This window comes from Zosterops lateralis (assembly GCF_965231275.1).
Source record: "Zosterops lateralis genome assembly, chromosome: 9".
NCBI classification, from domain to species: Eukaryota; Metazoa; Chordata; class Aves; order Passeriformes; family Zosteropidae; genus Zosterops; species Zosterops lateralis.
Genome location: NC_139769.1, coordinates 2,410,091 through 2,431,869, shown reverse-complemented (window position 1 = coordinate 2,431,869; position 21,779 = coordinate 2,410,091). Strand labels below are relative to the sequence as shown.

The following is a 21,779-nucleotide window of genomic DNA, read 5'->3' as shown; positions in this document are numbered from 1 at the left end:
CTCAGAGATGGTTTTATGCCATTAAAATGCTGAAAGTGTGAACTCTGTGACATTTGTTGTAAGTTTGTTGAACTCAGCTCTCTGCAAACCTTTCCTACAGAAATAGGAATTGGTGGATGTGAAGAAAACTCTCTCTTTTACAGACAATTCTTTATGGTTGCCTGAGTGATTATTTGGCAATCAAAGCATTGTTTTGTGTGGGGAAAAAAAGAAGCAGAAAATAAATATCTTCCCCCCCATAACCTGCCTGCCCAGGAGATTTACAGTGTACACCTTGTGTGGCCCATCAATTCAGGGCATGGTTATTAAATTTGAGAGCAGGAAGGTGCAGGAAGGGGAACAGCCTTTGATTTCCTCTGATCAGCTGGATAATTCTCTGTACAACATTTAGGCAGCTCCAAGCCCTGTCAGCTCCTCAGCTCTCCACCTTCCAGCCCCTCCACAGACAGACAAGCACATCCATCTCTGTCTCGGGGAATAAAAGCAAAGATAAAACTTTAAACAACTATAATTCCTAAAACAGATCATGAAATTCTGGAGGCCTCTTTCTTTCTGCACTGCCATAGGCTTTGTGAATTTATGCAAACAGCCACAGGGTTTTTATTTTTAAATATTTTTTTTCTTTCTCTTGGGAGCAAAGGGCAAGCAGGGAGCTGAAAGGCAGGGTAGGATTAGAAAGGTGATCTGCTACATCACCACTTCAAGCCAAGAGCAGGCTTTTGGAACAAGATGTAGTCTGCACATTAAACCCTCCAATCCTCTTTACTGATCAACCTCCTATGTGAAATATATCCATGAGGCTGCAGGAAAATAAAACAACAAACGCCAATACACACACACAAAGCATCCATTGTTGGCACTTGGCACTGCAGCTAAATTTTAGATCATGGGCTGATCATAAGAAATTAAGCTCAGCCTGATCCTCTCTGACCAGCAGAAGGCAGTAAAATCACAAAATGGGGAAAAAAAACCCCACAGGACTGTGTTTCATGAGCCCAAAATTGGGCTGGTGAGTACCAGGAAAAACAGGAATAATATCACCCTTCTCAGGATGTGGAGCACTAATGCCACTTCCAGACAGTTGAGAAATTCAACTCAATCCTCCACAAATCCTCCACTTTTTTTTTTTTTTTTTTTTTTTTTCTGTTAAGCTCTCAGCTCCAGATACAGCCAATGAGTATTTTTAAGCAGCTTAAGACAAACAGATTAATGAAGAACCTACTTTAAAAAACACTTTTTAAAAAAACCTTTAAAAACCCTCAGGAGAGTGAGAAGAGATGCAGTGGTTTGGATGGGACTTTCAGAGAGGAAATACAGGAGAGAATTGAATCAGAGCACACTCAGCTGGGTATTTCGGCTGGAAATTGAAATCCTTATGGGAGTTTGGAGATATGGGAGGCATTCTGCAGTGGAGGAATCAAAAGGCACGGAATTAAAAAACACAGTCAAAAACAAACAAACACAAAAAAAGAACGAAACACCCAAAAAAAAAAAAAAAAACAAACAAAAAAAAAACACCTAAACCAAAAGAAAGAAACCACATCAAAAAAAAAACCACACGCACAAAAAAAAAAAAAAAAAGAAGAAAAAGAAAACCATAAAAAAAACCAAACCCAAAAAAACAAAAAACCCCAAAAACCCAAAAACCACCCCCTCAAAAAAAAAAAAAAAAAAGAAAAAAAAAAAAAGAGAAACGCTGTTAAAGGACAGTCTCAGAGCTCGTGAAGGGACTGGGATTTCTGCTCTCCTTCCCGGGATTTCGTTCCCAGCCGCAGCCCGGCCCCTCCATCCTTTTCCTCCCTCCTCTTCCTCCGGCCTCTTCCTCCCTCCCGCCAGACTACACTTCCCAGCGTGCCCCGCGCGCGGCCCCACAGCCCGTCCCGCCGCGCCCCTGCCGCGGCACCCGCCGGGAGTTGTAGTTCGCGCGCCGCGGCGCCGCGGCCGGAGCAGCGCCGGGAGGCCCCGGCCATGGCGGAGGCGGCTCCGTGAGGGGTGAGCGGCGGGCGGCGGCGGCGGGACGGGCTCTCCGCTCTCCTCGGGGGCGGCTCGGGCTCGGCCGTGGCCTGTGGGGCCGGGAGCCGCCGATCCCCTTCCCACGGTGCGTGTGGGGCTCCTGCTCGGCTGCGGGTCCTGTGTTCCCTCCTTGCTGCGGGACTAAGGACTGATCTGGTTCTCTTTCCGAGCCGCCTTCAAAAAGTGTCGTTTCTAATTGTCCTCGTAGGTGTTTGCAGCTCCTCAGAAATGACCTCCGGCCGCCGATCCCCGTCCTTCTTCCGTGTGGGTTTGGCTGAGCGTCGCCGCTGCCGCTCCGGGCTCCTCCAAGGTACAGATGAAGACCAAAGTCTTAATTAATAACAGATAATACATCTTGTAATTATCCCATTGAGGCTTCATTCATCCGTCCCGCTGCGGTCTCACGGGCAGTTTGCGTTGTTTTCGTGGCGTTTATGGAAACAAAAGGTGTTTTTGGGGGGGTTTTGGGGTGTTTTTCCCGGGTTTGATCCCCTCGGGATGGGCAGAGTTGGGGTTCGAGTCCAGCCGTGTCCTGCTGCTCCCTCAGGGAACATCATCACCCTCGTGATGTGCATCTAAAGAACTTCATAAAACCATTCGGTTTGGATTTGATTATTTGATATTAAAACCCACTAGGATTCATTCTGTATTCCCTGGGACTTTCTCTGGTGCTGTTCCATTAATTTCAGTGGAAGTCTTAGCGATGCTTTCTCACATTGATGGGAAGAACTTGTGTTTTCCCTGTGAAAAAATTACACTTTATTTGTGCTAGCATTCTTGGAAGGCTTTTTTTGCATCTTTAGCATAATGTCAGGGAAGAAATGTACCGTGAGGAAAGATAAATGTGTTGTGGTGACCATTGTCTTTTAAAAGAAAATGAGCTTCTTTCTCATTAACATAATTTTGTCTTTAGGCCCTTTCAGCACTGTGGAGTTTGTTTCATTTCTAATTTTAGCCAGAGGAAGCTTTTATAGGAATTGGTTCTCAAGGCAATCAGTGATGCCTCTATAAATGATGAATCATGAGAGGGAAGACAGGACCAAACACATCTCCTGAGGAAGTTCATCTTTATCAGCTTTGCTGTCTAGAGCTGGTGATACAGTCAGGCTTTCCTTTTTATTCCTACAGAAAAAAGAGGGGGGAAAAGGCAGGAAGAAGTTAAAACCCAGCTTGAAATTTTCCTTTTCTTCCTTCCTCAGCTTAACACAAGGCTGATCATAGCAGGGATGTAGACACTCGTTATTTTCACTAGAAAAACTCATGTTTTTGAGTTGGCATTGGTTCTTATTCTGTGAAAAAACAGATTTATATGAAGTAATAGGAGGGAATAGTGGGAAAATGTGCTCGGGGTGGTTTGGGCAGCCAGGATTGCAGATCCCCAAAAGGTGGATCTGTGTGAGCACCCTCAGGCTCAGAGGATGCTGTGACATCTTCACCCTCTCCTTAATTACACTGTCAGTGATTGGGTTTGCTTAAAACACGTTCCCAGTGGAGAGAAGTGACACAGTTCAGTCTTTGTCCTGCTTTTGATCCCTGTTCCGTGGAGAACAGCACATGGAAAGGTAAATACAGTTCTAGACACTCCCTTTAAAGAAAGGAGGGTTTTTCCTGGCCCAGGTTTATTAACTAAATGAGGAAGTTCACTGTTTCTGATGTTATCAGCTGGTGCTGTCAGAACTTAAATAAAACTTCTGTGGAGGTTGCAGTGATGTCCCACTCTTGATCAACTTTTGGTGTCCCACAAGAGCTGCTGTTGAAGCAGGAGCTCTTAATTTTTCACCTGTCTGTGGAAGGGTTTGGGCCACCAAAGACCAGGAAGAAAACTTTCTGTGTCAAGTATTTCAAGGTGATCCATTGACAGAATACAATGGTGAGGGAAGTTCTGTTAATTAATAACAAATTTCCTGTTACAAATGGGGCAGCTGGACTGTGGAGGGGGTTCTGTCCCATTTTCCCAGATTTATAGCAACAGGGATAAAGGCATTACCAATTACCTATTTATTTATTTATTACCAATTATTGCCACTTTAGGTTGCTTTTGAGCTGAAATCTGCCTTATCTTGCAGCACAGAAAGAACCAGTAAAGGTGCATTTCCTTGGAAATTTTATCAGTTTTTACAAAATTCACCTGCACTGTGGTGCATTTTAAAACCAAAAAAAGTGCTTTTTGTTTTCTCTCCAGCAGAACAGAACAGCATCTTTTCTACTTGGTGAGCTGCACCACAGCTCTCCACCTCACAAAATTGATTGTGCTGGTTTGCCAGCACAGGTTTTTGTGCTCTGGAGCAGCTCGTGGTGCAAGGCAGAGCTGCTGGAGAACATTATCTTTTATTTAGCTTTGTGTAGTGCTTTTATTGGTGTATATTTGGAATTAAATTATTTGATTACTTATTCATGGGACACGGGATTGCTTCTCAGTGCCTGCTGGTGGAGGATTCTGTGAGTTTATTGCTGTTTCTGGCCATGTTGGGGCTTAAGTGCCTGAGTGGGGGATGCTGAGTGTTTGTATATTTTGGTTTTTGCAGCAGCAGAGCTGAAAGCCTCACAGGACAGCGATGGCTTTTTCTCTACAGTTTGAATATGGAGGCCACGGGGACAGATGAAGTAGAAAAGATCAAATCAAAGTTTATGTCTGCATGGCACAACATGAAATACAGTAAGTGGGGCAGAGTGTGGTGAGGTCTGTCCTCGTTAAAAGGAATGGAGTGTTTCTTGTTGACATGAATGGAGTCATATCTAATTAATACTAAAAATGCAATGTGGCCCTTGAAACAGTTTTTTCCTTTGATGTTATAAATTAGCCCCACTAAAAACCTTCTTTAGCTTCTCATTTTTTTCGAATAAATCTTTCATAATTTCATTTTAAATGGCTTCTTTTGGAAATAGCTTATATATTCTCTAAATTATTCTAGATTTGCACAGGCTTTTAAACAGGGATAATATGGAATCATCTGCACAATGTTTTTTTTGTTTATAAATGTTTTGTGGGAAAAAAAAGTAGGATGATGTGTGAGATACAAACTCCACTGAAGAATCTACCCTTGAGTAACATTTTTTTTCCTCATCTGAACATCAATAATTTGTTTATGAACAACCAGATTTTCAAGTGTGCCCTTAGTAATCTGTCCTTGATTTTCTGCTTTCTCTTTAGGACTGAAGTTGCTCAGATTTACCACCAGATTTCTGCTAAACTTTATTAATCATAACTGAGTTTTGGAGATATCTGACAAGATGATAAGATTTTTTTTTCTGGTTTCTTTAAGGCTGTCACATGGTTGAAAAGGAATAGTAGATGGATTTTTTTTTTTTTTTATGAGACCAAACCCCAATTTCAATGCTTTTCTTTAAATTCTCCTTTCAAGGGTTATCTTTGGCTTAGCCAGATGCCGTGAGCATTTCCTTTTGCAAAGTTCAGTCACAAATTTGTATTTGTTTTGCATCTGCTCTAGGTTGGGTGTTGAAAACAAAAACTTACTTCAGCAGGAACTCTCCAGTCTTTCTGCTGGGAAAATGTTACCACTTCAAAACTGAGGGTGAGTACAGAGCACTTCACCCATTCCTCAGCAGGAGTAAGGTGTTTTTAATCTTCTAGAAAGACTGGCATTAACAATTGCCAAATCCAAAATGTAAATATGAAAAGCTTAAAAAATACTCATTTAAATGTCTAGCTCCAATGCAACCCATTCTAACCTGCTTTATTCAGATTTTACACCAAAACCTTGTGCTTTCTGAAAAAAATTGCAATTTGCACTTCATTTACCATCAACTGGAGATTTTCTTTCTAAAAAACTCCATATGGAAACAGTGGCAATACCTGCTCAGGGTCACTACACCAACACCTTTGTTTGCACTTTCCAGTGTGCAGATTTTAAAGTCTCTCTCTTTATTTGACCATTCACAGTTGGGTGAATTAAGCACTTATTTGTAGGTCAGTGATTCCACTGGCACAGTGGTGTCTGCATTGTTCTTTTGATTTTTCTTTTTTTTTTTAATTCACCTGGCACATTTCTGTTCTGTTTGCCTTCCAATTTTCCTTTCTTGTATTTGAGGCAATTGTGAATTTTTGTAAATCCGTTTTGCTACTAAATTTGATATTTGCTTTCTATTAACAGAAGTCCCTTGAAAAATTAGAGCTTAAACTGTTCTTTGCCTTTCAGAGTCTGGGGAGCTCTCTGCAGATGGGTCCAATTTTGATAAACTCCAGACGGAGATTTCGGGGAACGTCGAGGAGTTCCGCAGAGATTTCATCTCTAGGATCTGGCTGACCTACAGAGAGGAATTCCCTCAGATCCAGGGCTCTGCTCTGACCACTGACTGTGGCTGGGGCTGCACGCTCAGAACGGGGCAGATGCTGCTGGCTCAGGGTCTGATGCTTCACTTCCTTGGCAGAGGTGAGTTAGGAGAGGAGATCTCTGTGTTTGCATTCTGAAGAGGCCAAAATGGCCTTTTTTTATCCCAAATCTGAAGGGCTGTGGGCTCCTCATTCCTTTTGGAATTGTCCCGTTGCACCAGAGATTGAGGTTCCATTTTTGAGAACCAAAGTGTGCCAAAGCAAACTTCAGCCGAGTTCCCAATATCCAAGTGTGAGTTCAAACATCACAAAAATGAGATCCTCCTACCTGGGTATTCTTACCCATGCACATGCCCAGTTCTCTGGAAATTGGACTCTTTCTTGAGCTCCAGATGTAGAAGTGAGTTCCCCAGCCCATAGCTGTGGGCTATGGCAGAAGTGATGTTCTTTTATCAGTTCTAAAGTTGTCCATTATTGAATTTCTTCTGCTGTTAATATATTGAGTTCCTAAAAGGATTCTAATCTAACTCCAATACATCATTCTCTATGTGGAGATGTTCACTGTGTCATTCCTTCCCTTCCCCCCATGTACTTAAGGAGGAACTTTACTTTTTTCCTCACCTTTGTCTCAAAGTCCTCCCTCAGTCACAGCCAGCTGAAGCTTTGGGAGCTGTGGAACACTTTCTGCTGTCACAGGCTGAGTGTCCATGTCCTCCTCATTCTTCCAGGCTGAGCCCTGTCCTGCAGAGAAGTATTTGAGGTTGTCAGAATTAAACACCTTTTCTTTCCATCCCATTTCCAGTCCCTTCCATAACAATCATCCATTTCTTGCTTCAGAATGACCCAAGGCATGGGCCTGAAGCCACCCCAGGGGGGTGGAGAGAACACAGGGCATTGTTTCCTCAGCCATTTGTGGGATCTCAGGGACACTTCAGCAGAAGAACCTTCTGAAAGGCTGTTTTGATGACACTTTGCCCTGCACAGCTCTGATGTCAGCTGGGAGCAAGGTCCCAGCCCAGCTGCACCACAGACTCTCTGTTCTGGAGAGTCAGGACTGAGCTGTGGGACTGGCTCAGTGAATGTGCCTTTGGCTGTACATATTTAACTCATAAAACACTCTTGATCTCTTTCAACCGACTGCACATATCAAAAAGTGTGTAAATACTTCTGCTGAGAACACAAGTCCCTTAAATATCACTTTTCTTATACATACATTTAAAAGAAATTCAAGATCTGCCCAGAAGACTCCCTGGGAGCAGGAGTGTGTAATGGCTCATTTGGAAGTAACCCCAAACAAAAAAGCCTCAGGTTTCTATCTTTAAAATCCATGGTTCCAAAGAATTCCTTGCATGTCCCCCTTGTACCCTAATTTGGAGGGTGATGGGGTGATTCCAAAGTGCTCTTGTTCCTGTGGCAATCCAAATTCCACAGAAAGATGGAGTAAGGATGGTCTTTCTGGGCTACTTTGCTCCTCACTTGGTCTTCTGACAGCTGGTGAATTATCTTTTGAAAAGCTTTTTATGAGGTCTGGGCAGCTTTGGAAACATATTTAGGTGTTTACAGGAAGTTTTTCATGGCTGTTTACTCTTTTCCCAGAGATGTTTTCATTCTCGTTTAATGGTGCTGTTTCTGTTAGGAAGCAAAACTTGCCTGAAGTTTCTAGCTGAGATATTTACACTTCCACTGCCATGTGGAATGTTCCAGATATTGCTGAGTGTGGTTGTGAATGAGTTTTGATTTTAGATATGAAGTTTTACGCTGATATGCCTGTGCTTGAGACACTGACTGGAAGGTGAAGCTGAGAGGACAAGCAAGGCCTGTGAGGATGTTACACTGAGCTGGGTCTGTGTTGGGAGTATTTGTTGGAATTGTGGAGAATTCCAGGCACCTTCCCTGGGACTCTGAACCCCATTCTGGAGGAGGAATGCTGTGTGGGATGCATCATCCATAGGGAAACCTTCAGCTGGAAAAGACTGAAGGATATTTAAACAAGTTTGCTTCAGAACCTAAAAGCATTAAAAAATTTAGTGAACAAAAAATCCTGCCTGTTTTTTTGCTGATCTCCTTTGCCATTTTGCCAGGAAGAAATGTTTGCTTTTACATCAGTAATTCCTCAGCTCTGCCTGTTTTTTTAATAGCTGAAAAATAAGAAGAATTAAGAGCTTTTGAAACTTCTTGTTTGATGCAGATAAAAGGTTTTCAGATAGCATTGAAGTAATGTTCATATATTTAATATGTAGGAGAGTTCTAACCTGTAATCAGGTGTATCTTGTTTATTCAGCTGACTGGGATGGTCACCAGGAAATTAAATTCTTTAAATTCTTTGTTCACATATAAAATCCACATTATTGCTTTAAGGATCGCGTGAGAGACGAAAAGAAGCGCTTTGCTTATTGTGCCATACAATTAATATTAATTTGTGTTAAAATGTATTTTCCCTTTTGCTGCTGCAGCCTGGGTGTGGCCAGAAGCCCTGGACATGGACAGCTCTGACTCAGAGTCCTGGACCAGCAGCACGGTGAGGAAGCTCACGGCCTCCTTCGAGGCGTCGCTCACGGCCGAGAGGGACCCCAAGATCCTGCCCCGGCCCCGGCGCCGCCCAGCCAGGAGGGACCGGGATGTCACCGAGATGAGGAATGAAGTTTATCACAGGAAAATCATCTCCTGGTTTGGTGACTGCCCCCTGGCAGCCTTTGGGCTGCACCAGCTGATAGAGTACGGGAAGAAATCCGGGAAGACGGCGGGGGATTGGTACGGGCCCGCCGTGGTCGCGCACATTCTGAGGTAAAACACCTGCAGTTCTCTGCTCCTTTCCTTTGTCACATCACACAGGAGCATTTCTGAGTGTCCTGAGATTGCTTCAGCCTAATTGAGCAGCAAACTGTTCATTATTGGCTTTGTAAAACACCCATATCAGCAGCAATTCCAGAGCTTTTTCACAGGCAGGAAGGGAAATAGGTGCAGGAACTGAATGCTGAGCTTTTGTCAACCTTTTTTCAGGAAAAAACCACAACATTCCTGTTTTCTTGTAGAGTCTCAAATACCTCTCCCAAACCTTTTTAAGTAGAGCTGCATTTAATGAAATCTTCTAAAAACTAACCACTCTTTCAACCTTGGAACATGCATAACATTAGAGATTTTTTTTTTTATACTGTAACCTGGGGGCTGTAATGTACTGATAGTGTAATGAAATGTCAGAGCTAAAATTGATGTTTTCAGCATTTCTTTGCACACATCAAATTCTTGTGAAACTGTAAATGTATGGGACTATTAATATTATAATTATATCCCAGTAAAAGTAAAGGGTCTGTGACATTCAGCATGGTTAAAAAAAAAAGTCGAAAGTCAAATTTCTCCATGCTGTGAGCCTTGAGATCCAAGTCTTTGAATGTTTTGGGGCTTTTTTTGTAGTCTTATATGTTTATTTTTTTAGTGGGTTCCAGTTTACCTATAAACTGAATCGCTAATAAATCATTTAAGCAGCAGAAGGCAAAGTTCATGCATTTATATATTTTTATATATATAAAAATAGAAGAAATTGATATTTAGTGTAAATGTTGTGTTAATCTGAAGTGCAGCTGCACTGAAATAATCAGGTGTGCATCCCTGCAGATACAAACAGGGATGTAGGAGTTGAGCATTTTTAATGTGTTTTATTCTACTTTTTTCTCATGGTGAAAACAGTCAAAATTTTTTGCTTCCTTAAATAAATTATGTATGAAATTTTTTGTCTCCCTAATGGGAGCAGGAGGGGTTTGGTGCAGAGTTACACTCACCACAACCCCAGGGGTGATTTCCAGCCCTGCAGAGTTTCCTTTCTTGGATCTTTTCTCTCTTCCAGCAGCACTAACAATGTACAGCTCCCTCATAACTTGGGAATGGCTGCATTAAACAAGTCCTCAAAATATAGTGGGGAATAAAGGGATAGTGAGCATTTAATGCAGGTGTGTGTTTGAACTCAAAGGTAAATCCTCTATTTTGAGCAGTTCCCTTTTTTTACAGATGTTGTCCCTGGTTGATGATGATGGTTCTGACTATCCACTTGTATTTTCTTTTTACTTTTTAGGTCTGTTATTCTTAGTCTTTTGAGCAGAGTCTAATATTGTAATTACCTTTTTGAAAGTTTTGGTGAAACTTTTTATTTCCAGGTGCTAATCTGTGGCTTGTTATAGGAACTGAGGTCAAATAAAGAGATCTGATGAGTTGAAAATAGGATTTTTGTCAGCAAACTTCATCGTTATCATTAACACACATGACAGAAAATGGTTATAAACAGAAAGAAATAAAGTACTGAATATAAATTTTATTGTAAGTTATTATATGTGGGATTTGGGGCCTTTTCTTGTGGGTTTGGTGTTTCTTCTGAGTAGCCAGAGATTGTCATCTTGGCTTGGGAAAAACATGGTGCCAAGATATCCATGGAAGATACAGGCTGAATCTTGGTATCCAGTGTTTAAAAACAAATCAAAAATCCCACCCCACCACCTGTGTTTATCAGGAAGGGAAGGTGTCTTGAATTAAACAAAATAACCCCTATAAAAACCCAAACAAACAAAAAACTCTCACAAACAGTTAAAATCAACCTCTTTCAAAAAAACCCAAATTATTTGTTTGTTTATTGTTAATTTTTTTAAATGAATTTTAATTTGTGTTTGTACTTAGAAAAGCTGTTGAAGAAGCAAGAGACCCTGAGCTGCAAGGAGTTACAGTCTATGTTGCTCAGGATTGTACAGGTAACTGTGATTTTGTAGATTTTTTCAAACATTTTAGATTCTTTTTATGCTTTTTAGTTAGCACTTAACAATAGAGCTTTAAAGGAAAAAAAAATCCCTATGAAGTGGATCCACAAAATTGAGATTATGTAGAGAAAGGGGCTCTTGATATGTGCAGATTGTTCATTGCTTGTTTGGTATTTTATAGTGGAATTCCAAATCAGCAAATCAATTATTGCCTCTTCTCTTTTTACACATAGATATTTCTGTTAGTTGGAAGCTTTCAAGTTTTAATTATTCCTTTTAGAAGTTTATATGCAGCAATAAATATTTATTGGCTTTCTCCTCACCTACCCCTCCTGCATTTCCTTGGCATTGCAACTGAGCAGCAGCAATTCCCATTCCACAAAATATTTCTGGGAATGAGGAGGCTCAGCACTGGTTCTGAGTCACCCGGGTTGTGTTTTAGGACACTTTTTGTTGGAGCTGTATCTGTAAAAGCTGCAGGTTGTGTTTGAACTGTGAATATTTCTGTGTGTCTCAGTCTACAGCTCGGATGTCATTGACAGGCAGTGCTCTGTGCTGGACTCTGGGAAAGGAGGCACAAAAGCCGTGATTATATTGGTGCCCGTGAGACTCGGTGGGGAGAGAACAAACACAGACTACCTGGAGTTTGTAAAGGTATGAAATCAGAGTCCAATCATTGCTCAAAGAGGAGCACAAGGGGATATGAAAAGCCACTTCACGAGGGTGATTCTCCCCATTAAACGCGTGGTGGGGATTTTACAGTTGAAGGTTGTAAAGTTTGACTTTACAGATTTGAAATTTCCCTATTACAAGATCAGACATAATTGCAGAGCACATGATGTCCCTTGGTAAAGCAGTGATAACTGTCCTGCTCCTCCAGCAGCCACCTGAAAAGACATTAATGCACTGCCTCAAATTACAAATGGTAATTTAATCTAGCAGGACTCTAATAGCATATGTAACTAAGGATCAGGCAGCATTTTAAAATATAAATACACTCCATTCCTTACTCTGTTTCTTGTTTTCTTAAATAAGAAAATGATTCAAATGGTTTAAAGTTGTTGCCTGTCTGTTCTTCCCATTTCCTTTTGTCTCTTTGTTCTCATAGAATTATTTGATATTTTTATTCACTGCTTTAATTGCTTTTTCACTGTCTGTATGAATGTTTCTGAGGATGGGGATGCAGGAGTAGCAGGCAGTAAAAATGAGCTGGAAAGAAGGAAAACTCAAGGAGAAGGCAGAGGGAAGAAGGTCTGTGCTGTGTTTTTTTTAGCAGAGGTTCTGCAGACACTTGAGGATGTGCTGTAATCCTGCCTCTGCCCCTCTTAGAGCAGGGCTTGTTTTCTTAGCCCTGTTGCTTTTATTTCATTTTCCATGCTCGTCTTTATCTGTCTTTAAATTTGGGGTTCATTTCTAACTACCCCAGTGCAGCAGCACGAACAAAAGCCGAGTCTGTAACATGATTTATCTTGTGGCTGTCTCTTCACTGTAACATTTCAGGAAAACATTTTGATCTTTACTGCCATGAGAAGACAGACTGGTGAAGGCTTTTAAGCTGTGAACTTAAATTGTTGTTCTTCCCTGATGATTTTCCTTGTATTTTCAGGCAGTTGGTTTGGGAAAGTTTTAGTTTTCAGCTGGTTCCACTGAGTGATTCCTGCTGCTCCCTTGCCAAGGCTGTTCCTGCCCTTTCCAGCTCTCAATTGCTGAATCAGTCACTCCAGGGTCTGCCTTGACTGTTCCCAAGGAGTGGCCACATTTCTTGGAGTCTGGCTTTAAGTTAAAAATGCAGATTTTAGAATGTAGCACAAGAGGTAATTTCTACAAAGGATTTTATATTTATGGGTCAAAATTGATAAACAAGAAGCTTGCCGTAGATTAAACAGTTATCCATTACTCTGAGCTTTGCTCCCTCTTTGCTCTGCCCTCCTTGGAGCCTTTGCCTCTGATCTGCCTGAATGTTCTGTGAGCATTTGCTAAGGAAACCTTCTCATTTATATTTTAAATAAGTTTTCTAAGGAAACCATCTCATTTGTATTTTAAATAAGCATCACTTCCTTAACCTGTATAAACCATGCTGGATTTGACTCTGTAGCATCTCAGAGGAGGCTTTTAAGTGACTTTATCCTTGTCTAAGCAGGGAAGATTTTAAATTGAGGAGCCTTGATATTGGTAGTCTGACACTATTACTCTTTTTTTATTGAAAGAAAAGTTCCCTACTTACACTTAGCATTGTTCCCTTCCCAAAAGTTCTGCCTTCAGATAGTTCTGGTTCCTCTGCCCTCCCAGGCAACCTCCAGGGAGATTTTTGGGGCTCTTCTGTGATGTGTTTCTTTCTCCTCCCTGGATGTGGGGGCAGCTGTTTTTGGAGCTGGACCTTGTAATTACTCTTGACTTCAACTGGCATTTCTCCCCAGGATGTCAGAGTTGATGCTCTGGCCAGGTTTGTCCCTTTGAGTGCAAAAAGAAGAGAGTCCCCAGGGGCACAGAATGTAAATGTGTGTAAAGAGCTGTAAATCTCACTGCTTCGGGATATTTGGACTAAAGAACTGGTGCTCAATGTGTGACATCATGTTTTGTCTCCTCCCCGAAAACGTGTGGGTATCTCATGGGAAGGGAGGACTTTCTCTGGAATATCTGCTGCTGTGGTTTCACTTTGGTCAAGCCCCAGGAAGTCATGGAGTTGATCTTTAAAAAAAAACCAAAAAGAGCAAATATTTTAATTCAGTTTAATCCTTTGGTTAATTCTAATGATTCCCCATTGTTGTTTTAGGGAATTTTAAGCCTGGAGTACTGTGTTGGCATTATTGGTGGCAAACCCAAGCAGTCCTATTACTTTGCTGGATTCCAAGGTTAGTGTTTGACTGTGTTATGTCTCCTCAATATTTTTTTTTTTTCTCTCAGAGTTAGGGAGTTAATATCGAAGCAGTGGGAAATAACGTGATTAAAATAGTAAAATGAGCACCTTATTAATTCATCACATCTCCCCAAGTCCAGCCATTTGTCATTTACCCCACGGAGTAATTGGATTCTGTAAAATGTACATTTAATTTCCCTTGTTGCATAAACAAGGCATAATTTATCTGTTTCACCAAACTTGAGGAGCGTTTGCTGTTCCTGCCTGGCAGTTCTTATTTAGGTATTTACTCTCTCCTGCTTTAAGTGGTGTTAGTTGATGCTTAAATGACAAGCAATATATTCTTGCTGTCAGGATGAAGCAGGGCGATACATTTTTCATATGCAAACTCCAGAATATAATTGTGTGTTTGTAAAAGTAATTTTATCACCAAAAATTAAATGACAGTTTCATCACTTTATAAAAATTCTGCTTATACAAGCATATTTGATTATGCAAAAGTTAATCTGTCCTGCAAAAACCTATGCTTCAGTCAATGAGTATCAGCCTGGCAAGCAGTTACTCACTGGCTTTTTTTCCAGCTGTTCTGCATAGAAATTGGATTGTAAGCAGTGTAATAATAAGGTGTTTTTTGAATTACTTGTCTTCTGTTTTGTCCTTGCAGATGACAGTTTGATTTACATGGATCCTCATTACTGCCAATCTTTTGTAGATGTCAGCATAAAGGATTTCCCTCTTGAGGTACTATGGATATAGAGCTGGCACTGTTTTCTTCCCATATGAATCAAACACTAATTATTTAGAGCTGTTCTAGCTAGCTGCAGCTTTATGGTTTTACAGTTACATGTTATTTATCAATGTCCTGCCCTTCTTTATAGGCCTATAATCAACAAAAATGACCAGAGGTTAAATCTCAATATGGAGGTTTAATTTTTACTTCATTAATCTTCATCAGTTTTCTTTTTAATGCTCATAAAAATCTCCAAAATAGATGATCACTTCATTCAAGTAATTTCCCATCAAAGAAAACAGATTATATTTTTTTGTAGATCTTAAACCTGTTTGGATTTGGGGTTGATAGTTTGTCTTTTTGGTCTTTTTATGTTTATTTAAATTCAAATTACAGTCAACATCAGGGAGAATTCCTGTGGTATTCAATAGTAGGAGCCTGGAAATAGATGGAGCTCAAGGAGAATAGATGGAGCTAAAGGAGCTGATTAGAAACCTCAATTTACAGCTACCCTGGGAAAACATCATCAGCTGTAAGGGAGTGCTCAGTGGCCTCAGCCCTCACAGTCCCATCCTCAGGGCCACCCACACAAACTCTCCTTGGTCCTGTGCCCAACTTCAGGTGAACTTCCAGCCACTCTTAGTTCAGCAAGAACAGCCTGAGGGTGCATCCACAGCCAGGACAGCAGCAGCTGCTCCAGAGCAGAGCTGGAGCAAAATCCCATCAAATACTGTTCAGGAAAACTATTCATATATAAATACAAAATCTCAAAGGACCCACAAAGGGCTGATGCCAAGTCCTTAAAGCAAACACTTCATATTTTTTGTTATTTGTTCTTGAATTAACATGTTACATAATATAGGAGTGGCAGATTCTCTAGAAAATGAGAAGGGTCTGAGTGAAGCAAAAGAACACAGCAGCAAAATGGGTCAGAAAATATCCCAGGCAGGAAGTTTGGGTGTGTTCAGAGATCCTTTGGGTTTGCCCCATTGAGATCCTTGGAGGAAGAGCTGGTGAGTGCCAGCTCAGCCTGGGATGATTCCCCAGATCCTTCCCCTTTATCCTCATCCCTGTGTTTTGCTCCAGTGCCTCTGAAGATTTTACAGTTTGGGAAAAACCAGACAAAAGATGGGAATAGCACAAAGCAGCAGAGCTGAAGTTGAATTCCTTAAGGTCCTGCTATGGTGCAGTGGCCAAGTTACAAAAACACATCTTTTTGGGTTCTGTTCCTATGACTCAGCCTCAAATTGTGCTGCAGGCTGGCATTAATCTGAATTTCTAAATAATACCAAGGTTTTCAGCTGTGTTTGGAAGGTATGCAAGGTGCCAGCTTGGCTTGATCTCATCCTAATGTTTTCCTGCAGACGGAAAATAGATTGCAATTTAATGCTTGGTGCATTTAATAGTATTATATCTTTGTCCAGAAATGTCAAAAGTAAACAGAAATTGCTTTCTTAGTGTGGATAGTTGCTTGTTAGATTTATCTGTAGGGAGTATTTTCAAAATTGACAAATTGTCCAGAATAAGTTGGAAATCAATCTACTGTGTATTGGCTTCCAGCATCCATTTGTTTGGAGGGATGGGAAAAAAAAAAATCCTCCCCACTTCTCTTTGTTGTGCAGTGATTTGTGCAGCATTAAACCTCCTGCACAACTCCAGGGTTGCTGCTGGAATGGGATGTGGAAGGCAGGGTTTGATTCTTTATGCATTTGATGACTCAGGAATTAACATTAAAAATACAATTGCTGTTTGTAAAATTGGAACAGCGAGGAGAAAAAGCAGTGACTAAAATCAGCCTTGCAGAAATAGCCCTAATCGTCTCTGTGGGTATTTTTTAACAGAGGTTTTACAGAAATACCTCTCAGGTTTGTAATCACCAGGAAAGAACAATATATTTTATTGTGTAAAACTGCTGCAGGGATGGTTACGCTCAGATTTGAGAACCAGTGCTCTCTTCTGTGGGTTGATTTTTGTGATTGGCAAAAAAAAAAAAAAAAAAGGGAGGGATTTAATAGAGGGAGGATGATGGGTGTTAGAGGCAGAGTAGAGGGGACTGGGTCCCTCTGAGAGCAAGTGAGGAAATAATTGCAGTTATTGGACAAAGAGCTTCACCACAACTGCAGTTTCTGTAATAAATAACCCCAGAATTCAGGATAGATGGGATATACTTATTTTTCCTCTCATAAACTGAGTGAGGAGCATGGGGAAGGGGGTTTTGTGTTTGTTTTCTCTTACAGCAGGGCTGCTGAAAAGTATCAGCTCACAGCACTGGCAGGGCAGCATCTGTCAGGGAAAGAGATTTCACGTTAGGAAAAACCCATTTGTAAAGCAGGGCATGGTTGGTTTTTCCCTACTTGTGGCTCATTGTAATATGGTTTTGCTTTTTGTGTGTTTTGTGGGTTTTTGAACCCATTTCATTTACTGAAGGAAAATGCATGAGGTTGGTTTATTCCATTATGTCTCTTTTATAGAGGCTGGGGGAGGGAAGGGGCACTGGGCAGTGGTAGTAAAGCAGTAAGATAGTGCAAAAGCTGTTACAAATTCAATTTGCAGAAGAGCATTCACCTTCTCTGCCTTGGGAATATTCATAAAGTATTGCTGGGAGCAGCAGAGCTTTGACAGATTCCAAACTGATCTGGTGTGTGGGGAAGTTTGGGGAATGCAGCCTGAACAGCAGGAGGTTTTACACGGCTGGGGAAGGCTGGAATCACTTGAATATTTCAGGGGGTGGGAGAAATTTCTTCCAAAATGTGTGCTGGGGTTTAATCCAGGTGATGCAGGGGATTGGATGCTTTAAAGCTGTTGGTTGGGACAAAAGTAAATCCATGGATCTGTGCCATTCCTGACTGTAACTGTGTGTTCTGTGTCTTTCCATGGGGAAACTCGCAGTCATTCCACTGCCCTTCTCCCAAAAAGATGTCATTCAAAAAAATGGATCCCAGCTGCACGATAGGATTTTACTGTAGGACTGTGCAGGACTTTGAGAAGGCTTCTGAAGAAATCACCAAGGTATGTGCTGCACTCCCCAAATCCATCATCCCTCAGCCAGGACGGGGTGTGGGGCAGGGAGGAGACTCAGCTTTCCGAGCAGAGCCGATTGTTTCTGTGGCGTTTCTCGGTGCATTTACAGCTGTCAGAAATGCAGCTCGGTGTTAATTCCAGGGGGCTGTGCCCGTGTGAGGCCGAGCAGAGCCCGGCGGGGCCAGGGAGGTGTCAGAGCTCGGGCCGGGCGGGCCCACGAGGTGGCACTCGTGAAGTGGCAATGTCCCCTCCAGCCCCAGAGCTGGGGACAGGGACCCGCGGGGACACTGGGGAGCTGTGGGGACCACCCGGCCCTGGAGAGGAAGGGAAATGTTGGAGCAAACCCAAATTAGGCTGTTATTTCTCCCCAGCACAAGGGGATCTTTCTGCTGGGAAGTGCAGGGCTCTCGTTGGAGCAAATCTGTGTGACCCCATCCTTCCCCTGGAAAAACTCTGCTCTGCTTTCATTTAGGTCCAATTGGAATCAAGTTTTTTTTCTCCTTAGTTACTTCAGTATGTGAGGGTGTGAAATGCAACAGCATCAATGTGTTCTGTGAGCTGCTCTGTGTTTGGTGGGTTCAGAAAATGCTCTGTGAAAAGGATGGGTTCAATGTTAATATTCCAAGCATAGCAGTTAACACAAGGAATTAATGTTTGTCCAGCATTGAGAATGTGCTGATAAGTGGTATGAATACTACAGCCAAAAAAGCTTTTTTAACTTAATGCTGATTATAATAAGTAGATACTGATTGATGCTGAAGTTGTTTCTTTGATTCTTACTCAGAGAGATAGAAAAGAGATTTAAAGAAGTTCTAAGCAGCCAGATCCATGGAAAGTTTAAATAGTGAAGTTTCTGTTCTTCCATGTTTTCCTGTTCTGTCACATAGAATGTCATAACACAGTAAAAAAATCTCATCACAAATCAGTTCCAGTAGAAGTTGTCGTTTTCCCATTTCCCTGTTTCTGTTCTTTCAAGTTTAGGATTAAGGACAGTTTTTTCCTGAACACCCTTTGTGAAAATACTCTTGATGATCCAAGTGTTGGAGTTATTTTCCCTAGGTAGTTTAGATAGGAGCTCTTTAATATTAGTGGCATTATTTTCTGTAAATCCATTTCAGGCAGTATCAGTTTGAGAAGAGAGGAAAGTTTGGATACAGGGACAATGCCAGAAACATTTGATCAACTGATCTTGCAATCCTTCCTTCACATCCTTTGTGTTTTCCTTCTCTTCCATTATTCTTTCCTTTGTTTGCAATTGTAGTGTGATAACTGTTGAACTATAAAGCTCAGTGTATGCCCTGTGGAGGCTGGACTGAAAAATCCAGGTTTTGCCTGCTTTTTTTTTTTTTTTTTTTTTTTTTTTGGGTAATAATAGGTGAGAGATAAGATTTAGCTTTAATACTTGAAGATAAACATTATGGGCCTTATATGTTTGAAGACAGATAAATTAGGGCATCAAAACTGAGGCCCAAGTGGAGTGATGGATGCAACTCCATCCAAACCACATTCAGACTCCCCTCTGGGAGTTGTTTCCCTATCCAAACCCATGCCAGAAAATAAATGATCCCTTGGGATTATTATAGAGCTGCACGTGTCTGGTTGTGGCCCAAATGTAGCAGAAATGAGAGAAGAACTGAAGCTGAGGGAGGGTTAAATGTGGGTTCAGTTCAGCACAGAGAATTCTTGTTGCAGTGACAGTGTAACACTGAAATACTGAAAATACTGATCTTTATCAATAAACTCCTTTATCTTTTACTGTAATGGTGTCTAGAGGAAACTTGCAAGTTGTTTAGCGTTTCAAGTTCTCTGTGGTCAGTGCTGAGATGAGACGTGATGAGAATTACACAGATTTTGACCAGGTTCCCCTGGAATTTGTTGAGGCATTTCCTTGCCCAGTTTCTGTGTTTAGGGTTTCCTCACCTCTCTCAGTACATGGAGGATGGAAGTTTCAGTAAAGCTGAACACAGACAAGGCAGTGGAAACCCAGGATTTTACTGGGATTTATTAATTTTTTTCTTATTTTTTAAGCACCCCCTCAACCCTTGACTGTCATTTTTGAAATAGTCCTTACTATTTAAAGATCTCTTTGGGGATTTTTTACTGTTTTAGACTGATTGTTCTCCTGAAATGGTGCTCAGTGATTTTTAGTTCTGCACACTCCGTTTCTCTAACTTGATGTAGTTCTGCAGCCTCTGTAACAGTGGGCTGGTTTTTCCCAAGCAGGTAAGAAAAACAAATTAAATCAGTGGACAAAACACCCCGAAAGGCTGAAATATCTTTCAATATTTGGTGAGGTTTTATCTGCTCTCAAAGTTGTTTTGCTGATCTGTTTCAGTCTTTATCGTTCCCCACACCTCCTTTCTCCATGCTCAGTTTTCTGGTTTATAAATACAGATTTTGGGCACCCTGGTTGCCTGTGACTGTCACCAGTCTGGTTTGAGCCATGTGCTCCTCACTGCCTTATTTACATTGGTGAATGTGTTTGATAATAAAAACACTGATTCTTGCACATGCTGATTCTACAATAAAAATCCCTGCCCAGGATCCTCAGTTGTTGCAAAATTCACACCTGGGCTTGAGGAGACCCTTATGGCCATTAACCATTTTGTAGAGGTTTTTATCCTCTGTCTTTTATCCTTTTATCTTTCTCTTTGTTGCACTGAGGCTGACAGCACATCCAGGTGATCTGTGTGCTCAAAACCAGGGACAGGCGGGAAATTAGCAGCTACCTGAGAGAAGGAAGTAAATATCTAATAGGAGGAGGAAATATTTGGGTTGTGCAATGCTTTTGTTTAATGAGATAATGAAAATAATGCATTTTTTGCTTGGTAGTCATCATCAGGTGAGTATCAGTGCTTGCTGTATTTCTCCATTCCCAATTCATGTTTTATCTGGTTTGTGTCTTACATTGTAGATGCTGAATTCTTCGTGCAAGGAGAAATATCCCCTGTTTACTTTTGTCAAGGGTCATTCTAGAGACTATGACTTTGCTTCCAGTCCACTCCATGAAGAAAATGACCTTTTCTCCGAGGACGAAAAGAAAAGACTAAAGAGATTTAGTGCAGAGGAGTTTGTCTTGCTTTAAGGACATTTTACACGAGAGCATCGGCAGCTGTCCAGGAGAACACTTGCCCTTTTAACTCTAAGAAATGTTCCTGAATTCCTCTCCCAACAAGGCAAGCCTGTGCTGAAATTGGTCTATTTTCATAAAGATGATAATGTTTTATATGTTAAAAGTCTTTCAGATGTCAGTTATTAATGTATGTACTAATTATTTTCGCTCACTGCTGGCTGGAGGAGTGTCTGTGCCGTGGTGGTAGTGAAGGGAGCAGCTTTGCTCTGAGCCAGGACTGCCAGCTGTGCCTGGGATTTGGCACATCCAGAGGTTGTTCCTGTGGAAAGGTGAGGTTGATGGATCAGGAGTCAGTGTCACTGGCACTGCTGCCATAATTGTATAGGCTGAATTGAGAGTTAAGATACTATTTAGCAGTATGACTTTCTAATGGTTTCTCATTAAGCTTGCTTTGGAGCCTTAATATGAGGAGTGAAGATAAAGTATTACCTTTCCCCACAATTTTTAAAGGTTATACTATTAATATTAACTGCAACCAATCAAAGCAGCTGGAGACAATTATTGGAAGAGAGCAGTGTTTGTTTCCTGTTTCAACTACCATAATGGCAAAGCTTCTCCTGCCAGAGCAGCTTTTAAATCAAAGCAAAGGGGGGTGGATGTGGAAGATTCTGGGCTGTGATGATTTTTTTGTTTTGATACATGTTGTTACTGTACAAATGATTACTTGATGGTGTATGTTCTCAGATTGCAAACAAATGTACAGAAAGAGTTTCATGTTTTAACAAAGTAAATGCAATATTTAAAAAACCATATTAACGCTGCTTGGGAAATAAAAGAGGTTTGAAAACATGAAGTGCATGTGCCTTTTATATTAATATTAGATCCTCTAAGAGTGAATATAATCCTGAATCTAAACCAATATTGTAAGGTGTGAATACTCTGTTTATTTGCAATAAAGGCAGATTTTATTGTTGTGTTGTAAACCAAATGTTACCTGGTCTAAGTGCTGCTCAGGCACAGAGGCACAAGTGTTGCTGATCCAAATAATAAGCATT

At 41.2% G+C, this 21,779-nt stretch overlaps 1 protein-coding gene across 1 annotated transcript; it reads left to right on the top strand.

The window, feature by feature from the left end:
- Window positions 1–1,906: 1,906 nt before the first annotated feature.
- ATG4C (autophagy related 4C cysteine peptidase) lies at window positions 1,907–21,577 on the top strand. Its single transcript, XM_083867570.1, has 12 exons — window positions 1,907–1,992; window positions 2,222–2,323; window positions 4,539–4,669; window positions 5,463–5,546; window positions 6,171–6,404; window positions 8,758–9,088; window positions 10,967–11,037; window positions 11,561–11,697; window positions 13,817–13,895; window positions 14,565–14,641; window positions 17,520–17,639; window positions 20,566–21,577. The coding sequence occupies exons 3-12, from the start codon at window positions 4,594–4,596 to the stop codon at window positions 20,734–20,736; spliced, it is 1,380 nt and encodes a 459-aa protein (XP_083723696.1). The 5' UTR covers window positions 1,907–1,992; window positions 2,222–2,323; window positions 4,539–4,593; the 3' UTR covers window positions 20,737–21,577.
- Window positions 21,578–21,779: the final 202 nt, after the last annotated feature.